The sequence below is a fragment of the Ursus arctos genome, unplaced genomic scaffold, assembly GCF_023065955.2.
Source record: "Ursus arctos isolate Adak ecotype North America unplaced genomic scaffold, UrsArc2.0 scaffold_21, whole genome shotgun sequence".
Lineage (NCBI taxonomy): Eukaryota > Metazoa > Chordata > Mammalia > Carnivora > Ursidae > Ursus > Ursus arctos.
Window position 1 is genome coordinate 31,421,488 of NW_026622886.1, and position 15,319 is coordinate 31,436,806.

The 15,319-nt window shown below is 34.2% G+C and overlaps 1 protein-coding gene across 1 annotated transcript in view; it reads left to right on the forward strand.

Annotated features, from left to right (window-relative positions):
- The window catches only part of PAWR (pro-apoptotic WT1 regulator), a 122,579-nt gene extending 114,077 nt beyond the window's left edge, over positions 1–8,502 (forward strand). Inside the window, exon 6 of the mRNA XM_026499972.4 lies at positions 1,000–8,502. Coding sequence (XP_026355757.1) covers positions 1,000–1,086 — 87 coding nt within the window. The 3' untranslated portion in view covers positions 1,087–8,502. The remainder of the gene's footprint in view (positions 1–999) is intronic.
- The last annotated feature ends 6,817 nt before the right edge of the window (positions 8,503–15,319 follow it).

Genomic DNA, 15,319 nt, shown 5'->3' on the forward strand with positions numbered 1-15,319 from the left:
TTTTTGCACATTTTAAAAATATTTACCTAATTGTCCAAAGGCAGAATGCTAAATTTATCAGAATGCTGCTATCCAGTAGCATGCTTATAATTTAAATTGATTACACCAGGTTTTAGTATTTTGAATTATAAGGGTAAATCTAGAAATATGTGCTTTTACAACTATCAGTGAGCATTCTGCCTTGAAATAGTTTCTTCTAACTAAAATTTAGGGTGGATTATCATGTTTACCAAATGGTTGTATATATGGCACTAGGATTAACACAGGGAACATAGACCTAGAATCATATAACTTTAAAGCTGGATGATGATTACTTAGTTTAATGGCTTTCATTTCTTTTTTTTTAAGCTCCAAAATGTTTTCCTCAAACAAAATGTTACAGAGAAGCCAAACATAAATGAATAAATAAATTGAACCAGATCAACTCTATATGCTCCAGATCTCCTTTTCTGTATGCCTCCATTTTATCACTTCCCCAGATTTTCACCTCATAACGTGCACCCTTGTTAAATAGAGGTGGTAGGAGTACATCCAGAACTTGTACGTAGATCTTTTTGATGCCTCATTTGACACAGCCTGTTATCCGAGGCCCTGAACCTCACACTCATACTGCCCACATAAGTATTTTGTTTAGCCCTCAATTTGGGGAAGGGGAAATTTGTTTTTAACTAAAAAATTAAGCTATTTATAATGATTAAATATTGGAAGATTCACAATTTAAAAATTCTGATTTTTGAATTCTCTTAAAAATGAAAAATCTGGCAAGAGATGATCTGTCTTATCATGATATAATAATGAGAAGGAGTTGAGTAGAGGATGCTCCCTTCAGGTGGGGCATACTCCATCTAAAGTTGTTTTCAGAATTTGTCCTTGTTTCCAAATTAAATGCTTGTATGAATTATGTTTGAATGTATGTATTTTAAACTGTTTTTATTACCTTTAGAATATTTTTAAGTGCTTAAAAAACTCTCATGTTATTTTCTTTTTTGTTTCCTTAAGGACCTAGATGACATAGAAGATGAAAATGAACAACTAAAGCAAGAAAATAAAACTCTTTTGAAAGTTGTTGGTCAGCTAACAAGGTAGAAGATTCAAGTCCCAGTGTGGAAAAAATATTTTAAAACTACTGATTGAATGTTAAGGTTAATGCTAGGACAATATTCCTATGCTGCAACACATTAAGTATGTATATTTATTTCTAGAAAACAGTGGATGTTTATTTTCAAAATATTTCTTTTTCATAATTTCAAAAAAAGTATCAACCTTCTATTTCACGAATAAGTAACATCTTTCAGTTATTAAAATGATAGGTTATGCCTCTTTTGGTTTTGTGTGGTATTCAAATAATATATGGTTTGAAGTCACAACCATTTGAATATATTTTATCTAAGGTAGTGTGTTTTCTCCCTAAAGAAATATACATAGTCTTTGTTTACATGAATTCAAGTACTTTTGGGGAATTCCTTGCAGTTGCCTTATTACTGATGTGTGCAAACTTTTATGTGTTGTTGATTTACTCATAAAGGCTTTGTCTGTTGTCATTTGTTCTTTCAACTCATTCTAAGCAATTTAGAGTAATAGAGTGTCACACTATTTTGTATAACAGTCATCTTTAAAAAGGAAAGCTATTATGAAAAGTCATTCAATATCATGTACTAGTTGGCTAAATGTTAAATTTTAGAGGATACTTGAATTGTGTTACAGTAAATTAAACTATACAATTTTTGTATTTGAATGTTGAAAAAATTTAAAAACACTTTATTGTCTGAAAAACATACACTTGTAATTTCATTGTAAAATTTCTTATGTAGGTACTACTTTTTTATTATTCCAAAGTTTATAGATGAACATGGAATATTTAAAAAGTTGTTCATTCATCAATCCTGGAGAGTGTGTACAATTTCAGTGTAAAAGAAAAAAATCCATATTTTTAATTATCATTTGCATTAAAAACAAAACCAAAATATTTATCCACACTTATAACATTTATACTTACATTTACAAAACAATACCTAAAAGAAATAGTATCAAAATACTTTGCTTATTTCTAACTTGGAGAATAACACTGTGATACAGTTGTTCTCATATGAGAGAATTATTCCCCTACCTCAAATTTAAGGGATTTTCTTCCTAACATTGGATTTTTAAAAACAATTTTTAAAAATTTTGAAGAATTATATAAATTTTCTATTAAATATCGTTTAGAGTCATTTTATATTAAATTTTCATGTTGAGTAAGGAAACCCCCTTAACATTAAGAAATGTCTGTCTGATAGTTGAATCCTATACAGTCTACTGATACTGTTTTGTCCAATTAAACATAGTAAAATCCATTTTGGGTAACCTACTGACTGTTTCTCTTCACTTGCCAAGTCCCTTCATTATTTACTATTAGAAAAATAGAGAAGTGAGACAGTTGGACAAAATGTAGAGTAAATGATAAATATCACATGTTGAATTCTAAAATTCTTTGTGGTTACATAGATTGCTTCTCACTTCAGAAGTTTCAACCTTGGCTGATCATCAGAATCACTTGGATTGCTTACAAAGAATTCCCTGGCTGTAATTTCGAGATAGGTTTAGGTTGAGACTCCGGACAGAATTTTTTAAGCTCACCATCTGATGATTCTGATCATAACCTATGTTTGGAAGTAGCTGCTGTCTCCTCTTTCCTTTTTATATCTTCCACTGGAGACCCTAGAATTAACATGTTAGATTACCAGCATTTTGTCCCCCTTTTAAGTTTATTTAATAATTTATCTGGTCTCTGGGGAAGTTTTCATATGTTTAAATATATTTACCAAAAAGTTCAATGTTAGATTACCAAATTTGATATAGTTGCAGAATTACTACATAAGGCCATCCTTTTTGGAGAATGTTACCCAGCATGGGAACAGTGACCTGCTCTCCACACATCCGAGTGGTATGCCAGGCCTAGTCACTGCCTTGGCTGTGAGGCACTCATCTCCCTTCAGTTACCCTTAGGTATGTGGCAGAAATATTGGTATTACCTAGTTTTGCATCCAAGCTTTGTATGTTGTGAAAATGCTGTCAGTATCCAGCCTTAAAATATATCAGTGTGCTGATTTTTCAGTAAAGTTTTTGAAATTTCTATTTAATCCATATGTAAGTAAAGGAATATTTCATTGCCCTTTTAGAAATTATACCAGTTATTAGTGCTCTTAAAGACTGAGCTGTTTTTAAATTTTCCTTTTCTTCAGTTTATTAGGAAAATTTCCAACAGTCATTTTTTACATAATGGTACCTAGTACAAATACAGGAGCCTGACTACTTAGGCAAAGCAGTTCACAAGCAGTCCTTTCTCTTGGCCTTAAAATGTATAATTTATATCACTTATAGATTTTTACACCGAATATTGAAAAATTAAGTGGGATCTGCTATAATTTCCCTTTAAAATGTATAAAAAGCATTGAGAGTAAAAAAAAGCATTGAGATTTTAAAAAGGTAAATACATGTGCACTACCTTAGAAAACTTGGCTGTTGTCAATAAAGTACTAGTATTTGTGAAATTATTAGTTCCATTCAGAAGTTATATTTCTTATATTTCCTGGGAATTTATGGCATAATAAAGCATATTCAAAGTTTTAATGTGTTTATGATATTATTTTCAAAACAATAAGTTTATTAATTTTAAAGTGAACATGACTTGTCCCCCTGATTTCTGACATGCGTTAACTTGAGTTACAAAGTAACCTCCATTTTTCATTTTTGTAGAATTGTTATTAATTTTATTGCACTACGGTTACCTTTAGAGAGGAAGAGGGTGTGTTTATGTATTTCTAAGGGAATTGACTAAATATAGAGATTAGCACTGTCACACTGGCTCAAGTAGTTTAAAACATAGAAAATTAAGTATCAGGGGCAGACGCATGAAGCAATGTATTCCTTTTTTTTAAAGTTAACTTTTTAATTGTGGTTTAAAGCAATGTATTCTTAAGGTGAAAAACCTACCTCGATTATATGTGGGCTTATGTTTTCTGGATTAATCTGGATTTTTATGATTAGAAAATAAAATGTAACATTTTGAGTCCACTAATACTTTTTTGGAAATACAAGTCAGTATAATAGACTTTGTTAAGTTTAACACTGTAATATAAAACAGGAAAGACCTTTGCTTTGATCATTGATCTGATGTCCTAGACAATATTCATATGTACAGTGATAGTCATCTTTCACCTTTTTTGTAGTTTTATAATCTTGAGTCCATGCCTAGTAAGTTCCATGCAGTATTGACACTTATTTAATAACTGTTCATGGTTTAGTTAATAGCCTGTTAACAAGATTCAGCCATAGACTTTCATCTTGTAATATAAGAAACAAACATGCCAGCTTTTCATTGGGAGGAATAGTAAGTGAGAAAGAACTAGCATTCAGGAGTCAGAACTTTAAAATAACATGCTAAAGCCACTGCTAAACATTCTCTTATTCTATCTGAACCATTCCTAATATGTAGCAGTAAGCTTGACTTCCTTTGCTTTCAAACTGTGCTCATTCTCATAAGTAAAGGACATCCCATCAACTAGGATTATAATTTATATAGTACTTACCTGAGAACTAGTGCCACTTTTGTTGTTCCATTAAACTGAAAGCATAATACTGATAGACAACAAACATTTGCTCTTCAGGTGCTTCCCTCATGTTGTTAAATTTCTCATTGATGTATAGAAGTTGGTTATTTCATTCTCCGTATTAAGACTTGAAAATTTACCCTAGAAAACCTGAACCCATATTGGTTTTTTATTTTACTTAGCTAGACTCTCAAAGCATATTAAAATCCTCTCTCCATTCCAAAAATAATTACGTGTCAGTATGTGAGAGGAATATGGATGAGGACTATAAATACATTAAATTTTCATATCTATTCTTTTAGCAAGTATTTGTCTAGTAGATATCTAATGATAGTTCTTATAGATGTTTTTAAAAAATGGACACAGACCAGCCCTTTCATTTAGCAGTGTATAATCTATGTAGGGTGTTTTAGTAGCACAAAGTGCAATCTTAATTAGCATTGGCTGGTCTAATCTGAATAGTTCATTCAAAAGTTTTTTTTTTTTTAATATTAATTATCTAGCCATGTCTTTTAGGTCTAGTTAATAGGTACCATTTAATTTGCTGCAGCATTTACTGAATGGTGGAGTGGAAGACCTGATGCATCTTGGGAAATATCTTACCATATTTCATTTAGGTAATTATGCTTTATGAAAAGAACACTGTTAAGGAATTTATAGCAGTGATGAAGTAAAAAGAATTCAGTGTATTTCAGATACAACAAACTATTAATAGTATTCTCTCTGTACATAATTGATTACTGGTTTGTTTTTAGGTATTTACATCTAATAAGCAGTTCATATCCTGACGCATACTGCTTTGGTAATAATAGAATGTTAGTGATAATCACTTGATGGATACTAAATACGTGCCTGTTTTGTTTTGATTCCTCCTCTGGATACCTAATATATATACATTACTTTTTTTGGTGAACTTGTTTCTTGAAAGATTTGGCTAGTTTAGTCAGGATTTTTCTTCTAAATTTAAGTATCAGATGGCTGCTGCTACCCGCAGAAACCATATGAAAACTAAAGTTTACTGTTTTGCTGGAAAATCAGTTAATTCAGGTAATTAAATATCTGTAGAAAAATACCTGGATAATCTATTGACCACATTAGTATTGTGTAAAGAGCTTTCATAATTCCCATTACATAGGTTTTCATGGTGGAATAGTCACCTTGATATAGATTCACTTTTAATATGCTTTGCATGCAAAATAATAAATACTCAATAAAAAAATAAATTTTCATTTATTTTTCAACACTGGTTAATTATTTTTTTTCCCCCTGAACTATCAGTAAAACCCTGACCATGAATTTTACTTTCGGAGTTAAGGGATAATGTTAGTATTCTAATTAATTTGTGCGCCTCTTACTAAAACAGTATGCAGTACATTTAAATCTTTAGTATACATTATTGTAGAAGGAAAAATGTTTTAAAAAATAAAAATGCCGTGTTGATAAGATCTGTATATTTTAATGGTGGGACTTCTTGAAGAAGTGAGGAAGTGTACACATGTTCAATCTGACTGAAAATTTTAATTGTCTTTGTTTAAAAACTACATGAATAATTTCTTAGTTCAAAATTGGAACTATTATCAACTAAATCAGATGGTGTTCAAAGAATTTCAGGTCCTTCATAGTTTGAAAAAGATAAGTAGGAGTCTGGGAATGTAAAAATCCGGTCTTTGTTTTTTGAGTAAATGGTTTACATAACCTTTTACTAATGTGTCATTCTTCATACACCTGCACAAGCTAATCAGTCTTCTTTACTTCTAGTACTCTAAATTAATCTTCTCAGTAATGTCATACATGTCTAACAAATGAACAAGCATCCTTCAGTCAGACTGTTTAGATAATGTCTCAAGTCCTTAATAAGAACCTACTCCATTATCAAGCCTGTTGAAAAATTTGTAAGGTCTCTTAGTCTTAATTGGACCTGGAGCCCTTTATCTTAGACTTCATCAAATCCCTATTTTTTTTCTTCTAGATTCACTCTGTGCATGCACACAATTCTCTCAGTAGCTCTGTGCTACCCACATATTTTCTTAATCTCCTGTGTCTAGTTTCTCTTTTCACCTCTACAGGAGATTACATTTTCTTCCTGGTCAACTGCTTGGAGAGAATTTATGTAATGTTGGACCTTCATGTTAAAGAGATAGGACTGGTTATAATCTCCTTTACAGTTCATCATTTTATTTTGATGTCTAACCGGATAAGGTTAAAAAGGAAGCTAGAAAGCAAAACTTCCCTTTTAATATTGGACCAAATGCACAATTTTACTCTTCACTTTCAAAAAACTTCTGTGACTGAGTAAAGATAGGTTTTTAAATTTTTTTTAAAAGATTTTATTTATTTGAGAGAGAGAGAGAGACCATGAGCAGGGGCAGAGGGAGAGGGAGAACCAGACTCCCCACTAAGCAGGGAGCCTGATGAGGGGCTCTATCTCAGGACCCCAAGCCGAAGGCAGATGCTTAACCAGCTGAGCTACCCAGACGCCCAGGATAGGTTTAATGAAGGAAGGTCTCTACTTGGTGTCAGATAGTTGAACATTATGAGAAAAATTAATATGAACCAGTTAGGAAAGGTATATTGGACTTTCTCTACACATGTGAAAGAAAAGCAAGAGTTTTGACAGCTAAGTGTGTTATTCACATTAAAGTGTGCAAACTTAATAGAAAGGTATCTGATTTATTATTCTTGTAGTGCAAAAGTATAACCAAAGCTATCAGTCAAAGCCATAGGAAATCCCATTTTGAAGAAACTGCAAATCAGTTTTGATAAGAATGCATTCATTTTATATAGTGTTAAGAAAAGTTGGAAAATTATTAGCTTTCCATAGCTAATTTCATGTATGGGTGATTTCGTGGGGGAGTCTGCTTCTTCCTCTGCCCCTCACCCCACTTGTTCTCTCTCACTCTGTCTCTCAAATAAATAAATGACATCTTTAAAAAATGAAGTAAAATTATGCCAGTAACTGTCACATTAACTGTGTTCTTTAAAATGAATCAGTGAAAATTGTAATGGGATGAATGAATGGGCGTTTTGGAAATGCTAATTGACGATCATAGGGGGCCTAAAAGTGCCTTTTGTTTCTTCTAACTCCTTTAAGATCAATGTACCTTAAGAGGTTCAGTTAAGTGTAGTGACTCACTTAGTTAACTATTTGAGCACGACTTTAACCCTAATGTAGTATAGCATAACATTAAATAATTAGAAATTCAGTAGTACTGTTTGCCAGGCATTGTATTAAATGCTTTAAATGTTCTTATTTGATTCTTTAAAACGTGAGCAAAGTACAGGTTGGGAAAGGTAATTTGCCGAAAGTCACGAAGCAGTGCTTTGTGCTTATGCTGTAACATACTTACTTTTATGACATAATCATTGTCCTAGTAAACGTTTGCCAGTGGTTCTCAAAGTGAGGTCCCCACACTAATAGTATTGGCTTCATTTAGAAACCTATTAGAAATAGTAACTCTTGGGCCCCACCCAACAGCTGAATGAGGTGAGGCCCAGCAATCTATGTTTTAACAGGCCCTTCAAGTGATTCTGATGCAGGTCAAAGCTTGCAAATTTGCATTGTGCATTTCATTTTTAGGTAAAGATCTTGGTCTTTTTTTTGGACATTATATAAATAATATAAGGTGAACTTGTAAAAAGAAAAAGTGATCTTTTCATTGTTGCTTACAGTGCAAAAGATTGTATCAGAAAAAGCCCCAGCACGGATATTGGCAGCTTGACATAACTGCATTAATTTAGTATTATCTCTGGAACTCAAATGGATTCTTAAATCCAAGAGACTGTGGAATGAAATCTTTGTTTTACTGTGTTAAGCTCGATCTCTGTTATTGCCTGAAGGTTTTTAGTAACTAATGCGTTTTTTTCAAATTTTAAAACTTGATTGGAACAAATAAATGTATGTTTCATCAGTTAACTGTTTTTGTTTTGTTTTGTTTTGTTTTCATGTATGGACACTGTGGGGTGGCCCATGGGGAGGCTGAATCTTCAAAGTTTACTGTGAACTCAGAAAATCAGTAGCATCTTCTAGCTAACTGATCAGTGAGGAGAAATCCAGTGTTGCACATCAATGAGTAAAGAAAAAATTTAAAGTCTGTGTGTAGTGATTTAGAATAATTTTTTCTTTCCAAATAGTTTGTTATTTTTAATTATTTCTGCTTGTTAAATACTTTAGAGCAATTTTAGATTATAAAATTACCATGAAGATAATATAGAGAGTACTTGAATACCTCACACCCAGTTTTCCTCATTACTAATATTTTACATTAGTATGATACATTTGTCACAATTAATGAACCAATATTGATACATCATTATTAATTAAAGTCCATACTTGATTCAGATTTCCTCAGTTTTTCCCTAATGTCTTTTCTCTGTTCCAGGATCCAGTCTAAGATAACCACATTACATTTAGTAGTTATATCTCTTAACACTCCTCTTAGTTGTGACAGTTTCTTAGACTTTTCTTATTTTTGATGACCTTGACAGTTTTGGGGATTACCGGTCAGGTATTTTTCACTTGTTACTATGGTCATTTTCAGATATGCACAGATAATGAGAAAATAATGATCCATGTATTACTAATTTTATTTTAGCCCCCCCCCCTTTTTTTGCTGGGGTATTTTAAAGTCAAATTTCAGTCATCCTATCATTTCACCTATAAAAACTTGAGTATGTATCTCTAATGGCCTTAAAAAATAACCACAATATTATCATACCTAACAAATTTAATGCTAATTTCTTGATATCATTTGTTTGGTTTGGGTTCTCGAGGGGCAGGCCTGCAAGAGATTTATTGGGGGAAAACACTTGTGAGGAGCTAGGAGAGGCTGGGAGACCAGTACAGGTCTGACTTTTGTGAAGGAGAGAGGGAAGAAGGAAGTCTTAATACACAGTGCAGTTTGAAAAAAGTTTTAGGAAGGTGTAAAAGTCCTTAAACCAAAGGTGCCTGTTTATCAGAGTAGACCCGTGTCTTACAGGAGTGGGCTTGACTTTGTATTCCTGCTATGCTCCTTTGTTGGCAGGGAGCAGCTGTAGGAAGCAGGGCCTTAGTTGAAGACCATGGTGCATTCAGACCACAGCAGCTAGAACTGTCAGTTAATTACCCTCCCCGCAGTAGGAGACTAGAGAGGCCCCTTTGCACGGCTCTCACATCAGGTGGTAAGTACTTTATTTTCAAATTTCCCCAGATACTTCAAAAATGCCCTTTTACTGTTAGTTTTTTCAAATAAGGATCCAAATGAGAGTCTTTGGTTGGTATGTCTTTTAAGTCCTTTTTAGCCTATAAATTACACACACCTCCAATTTTTATGCCATTTTTCAAATTGAAATTAATTTGCTCTGTAGAATTTTCCACGTTCTTGATTTGACTGATTACGTTTTAATGATGCTGTTTAATTTGTTCCTCTATCCCCGCTGTTTCCTGCAAATTGTTGATTAGGTGTAGAGGCTTTATTAGATTCAATGTATATACTTTTGGACAATTCATAGTTGATGTGTACTTTGTATTGAATCACATAAGGAGGTACCCAATGTCTTTTATCACTTTTAGTAATGTTAAGAATAACAGACTCAGATACTACTAGCTGGATTACTCTATTTTAAAGTTCCCCATCAACCTTTTATGTAACGGTTTTAGCAAACGCTGATAATTATTTCCCAGACCCATTATATCATTAGATACCATTTTATCATATAGTTTTCTAATTCTGTCTTTCTATTTACACTAGTAGTTGGAATTCTTTTTTTTTTTTTTAAGATTTTATTTATTTATTCGACAGAGATAGAGACAGCCAGCGAGAGAGGGAACACAAGCAGGGGGAGTGGGAGAGGAAGAAGCAGGCTCATAGCGGAGGAGCCTGATTTGGGACTCGATCCCAGAACGCTGGGATCACGCCCTGAGCGAAAGGCAGACGCTTAACGACTGCACCACCCAGGCGCCCCTAGTAGTTGGAATTCTTTAAAGAGAAACTGTCATTTATCAATTACTTGGTTCCTTAAAATATGAGTAAGATAAGATCACATTGATTGTTTCTCTTTATTTATCATTTTAATAACAATAGGCCACAGCCAAAGCAATCTCCAAATGTAAGTCATATGTTTGTTTATATATTTAGTGTGTTTTAGTCCATTGCAGTTATTTTTATGTCCACATTGTCTCATGTTTAGCTAGTAGGAGTCCTTTCTAGGTTGGCATTTGTGTCCTTTTGGCCCTTCCTTGTTTTCCAGCGTAAGGTGTTCAGTCTCAACCTGTACATTCCCTTTCAGGACTTGGAATCAAGAGCTACCTTTCTTTGTGGAAAATTAAAGCCCTGATAGCCATTGAAATTATCAGATGATATAAAAACCAGAGGGCATTTATAAACCTCTTCTTAACTGTAAAAGCTATATGGTTATTGAAACATTCCAACTTGTACTTTTACTGGAAAATTTTTAAGGAGGTGACAGAGATCTTGTTCCTCTGCCATTTTTCATTTTTTTCTCACTCATTTTCTGTGCAAATAGAAGGTAGACCTTAAATATATCTTAATTTTTTAAAATTTAAATCTATTCATGCTTGTTGAGAATATCAGGAGATTAATTATAAAAGTCAAGATTTTTTTTTGAGTAGTTAAATCACTTTAAAGTGTTCAACTTGGAATGCAGCCGCATAACTGTGTAAAAATGTATAGATATTCATTAAGTTGGGCATGAAAAGACAGCTTATATAATAAGCTAAAATTCATAATAAAAAAGTGCCCAAATTGCAGTTTCTTCACCCCACCACATTAAAATTTGACTCAAACTCATACTATGGATTTTAATAGAGACTAGACATTTCCTTTTTTTTTTTTTTTTTAAAGATTTTGTTTATTTGACAGAGAGAGACAGCCAGCGAGAGAGGGAACACAGGCAGGAGGAGTGGGAGAGGAAGAAGCAGGCTCCCAGAGGAGGAGCCTGATGTGGGGCTCAATCCCAGGACTCTAGGATCACGCCCTGAGCCGAAGGCAGATGCTTAACGACTGAGCCACCCAGGTGCCCCGAGACTAGACATTTCCATCTCTAGTCACCTCTGAATGAGAGTCTGTACAGCCATTGATAAGTCTTCATAAGTCTTCACAGCTGGTTGTGAGGCAGTCCTGGTGAGGAGGAGAAGTAAGAATGTTGGATGATGGAATGCAAACTGGTGCAGCCATTGTGGAAAACAGTATGGAGGTTCCTAAAAAATTAAACATAGAATTACCATATGATCCAGTAATTGCACTCAGAGTATTTACCTAAAGAATATGAAAACACTAATTTGAAAAGATACATGCATCCCTGTGTTTATTGCAGCATTATTTACAATAGCCAAAATATGGAAGCACCCCAAGTTCCATTGATGGATGAATGGATGAAGAAATGGGTGTGTGTGGGGGGGGTAATGAAATATACAGTGAAATATTACTCAGCCATAAAAAAGAATGAAATCTTGCCATTTGCGGTAACAGGTGGAGACAGAGAGTATAAGTGGAATAAGTTAGAGAAAGGCATACCGTATGATTTCACTGGTGGAATTTAAGAAACAAATGAACAAAGGCGAAAAAAAGAGACAAACCGAGAAATAGACTCTTAACTATGGAGAACAAACTGATGGTTACCAGAGAAGAGATGGGTGATATAGGTGAGGGAGTTATAAGAGTACACTTACCTTAATGAGCACTGAGTAACAGAATTGTTGAATCACTATATTGTACACCTGAAATGAATATCACACTGTATGTTCACTAGATTTTTTTTTTAAAGGCATTAAGTTGAGTGTTAAGGTACATGTTGCTTCATATAAACTCCTTTACTTTTTTAAATGAAAAAAAATATGTTGGATGATGGCTAGAGGAGGCAGGTTATGAAGTTACTGTTTGACTGACTGGGCCATCAAGAGTCCTTAGAATAAAACCCAGCTGCTGGCAGCCATCACCTAGAGGACCACCTAATAATTAATATTGGCGAAATCCTTTACTCCTGCCAATACCTTCATCCAGAAGGTAGGATGCACTCTTTTATTCCTGAATATGGAAACCAGCTGTAGCCTAAACTCTTGGAATTTGCATCTTGCATTGGTTCACAAATACTTACACACTACTTTGCGCTAGGTTTTGTTCTAGGTACAAGGTACACAGCAGTGAAAAAATCCTAACCTACATCATTTTATTCTTTATTGCCCCAAGAAAAATGGGCACAGGATTGAGGAGTGGTTGCTTCTTAGAATGTACTTTGGACCTTTCCAAAAGATGAGAATTGAAATTCATTTATCTTTTGACAGCAACGGTAGCCTTAATACATGTCATGGGCTATATAGTTCGTGTTCTCAAAATTATGCTTATAAATCTAATGTTTGGAAAGGATTTATTCCCCTAATCTTGAGAAATTGAGAGTGATTGTGGATTTAAAGCATGAATTCATATTGTCATTAGTTTGTTATATGAATTTTACTTTTGCCCCAAATGGCTGATGGTAGTAAGTCCTCCATAGGAGTCAAGGCCCCACATTTTCTAGTACCTTCTGATTGTCTGAAGCATTTGTAATCATTCACAGTTTCTATGTTTGATTTTATAATGGATTTCAAATATCTGTGTTCCTATAGCTCACAAAATTCCCAAAGTCACCCACAACTAAATAAAACTATTTCTTGGTTTTTCTTTTTTTCTGAGCTCTGCAGTTGAGGAACTAAGTACAGTGCACTTTATAGGCTTTTGTTGTCTAGTTACTTGAGAAACACTACCCCTGTGATGAAATCATCAATTGCTTTTTTTTCCCTCTTCTTTTTGGAATTGAGTGGTTAGGACATTTTATCCTTTCCCTGAGTTTCTTTCCTAAAGATTTATTCCATTTGGGAAGGATATATGTGGGAGAAATAGATCCAGTTTCGAGGATTTACCCTTGGTTCCCTTACGGAGTAGCATTAACCTTTTTATACTTAGATTTTTAAAAACTCTTAAAAATAGCAATTTGGTAAGAGCTATTTCTCTTTCCCAGGCTACTTGAGGAGGTTCTCTTGTTTGGTCTCAAATGGGTTTGTAACATCTTCCTGACTAACTTTTAAAAAGCTGATGATCTCTGTGCAAATGAGGAGGTAAGACTGAGAAGAGCATGTCATTTACCCTGATGTCACATGGTGGTATAAATGGAATCATATCTTGCTAGTACCTGAAAACTGACGTGTCTGACTACTGACAAAATTAGTCTGCAACATGGGTCTGTTTTAGAGGGAAGGTTAGAGATTACAAAATACTGTGTAAGATACAGAAAGTTATAAAACTTATTTTTTGATGGACAATAGAAACTCTTACTTTATCCTTATGTCTTTAGAACGTGATTTCAATTCAGTGTCACAAATAGTTGGAGGCAGTGTTTAAGTGCGATAGTTCCTCTATTCCTATACCAGAGTCCCCTGGCATCCACAGGAGTACTCAAAGGAATCAGACTGTGTTTCCAAAGAGCTTACATATGGTTAAAGAATAGAATCTACGTGAGTAAAAGAGGAGTGAGAGATTGAATTCCCTAAGGACTGGGATAAACTTTAGGACCTAGCATTTGAAGCAAACTTTGAAGGAGTTGGGGAGGGAGAGTTGGTATCAACCATAGCCAGGAATATTTAGAAAACGTATTCATCATCTGATGAATCATGGTATTACAGCTGAGGGCAGCATCTAATGCTCTTTGTATACACACTACCTATTGAAGCTTCCAAACCACTTGAGCACTTGTTTCCAAGTTAGACCTACTTGAATTCAGATCCTGGCTGTACCACTGTTAGCTAGCTGTGTGACCTTGAACAAGTTGCTTTATGATTTCAGCATCTGCAACAAAGACAAAGCAGTGCTAACTTAGTTGGGTCATTGTGAAGAATAAATGAGATAATGCATGTAAAATGTGTGATATAATGCCTGTTCATAGCTTATGGGAAAAGAATTAAAATGAAGTAACTCTTACAGTGCGATTTGTACCAGTGAAGTTGGGAACATTATAATGGTTCTCTTTCCTGAAATTAAAAAAAAAAAAGTTATCAGGAAGCTCTGGATAAGTAATAAAACTACCATCTGGTTTTATATTTCTGCTTTTTAGGGAGGTTGTCTGTCCTTAGAAGCAAGTCAGAACTCTGTCCTAAAAAAGAATGCAGTATGTATTGATTCAAATGTAATATAGTCTCTATATCTCCTGCTAAATATAGCTATTGAAGGAACATTGAACAAAGTCTTGGGTAAAGGAAAATATCTTTTAGAAATAAAGAGCTTCTTGAGTTAGTTTACTTGAGAAGCTCTGAGTATTTCCCAGGTAGGCCTCCCTTCTTTCCAAACCCCCAGCCTCATTCTCTGCCTGCTTTCCTACTAAGAAATGCCTCTGCCTGGACTCCTGAACAAATATATTCCAGGGCAGTGTCATTAGCCAAGCTGATATGGGAACTGAACAAACAGGGTGAATCAGCATGAATTCAAGAAGGTTGGCAACAAGTCAATTTCTTTCTCCACTTCTCCACTTGTTTTTTCAGTGTACCTGATTACTAGTGACCAGTATGTCCTGACAACAGAGAGCAGGAAGCGTATCAAAGCAAGAGGTTGTTTGTCTACTGACCTTCACCTTGATAACAAGAAGCAGTTTTTGTTGATTTGGATATGCATACTGTAAGGCACCAAAACAGAGGATGGCAATTATAGGTGATGGTACTGGGGATGATTTTTTTTTTTTTTTTAATCACTGTGGCAAAATGCCACCAT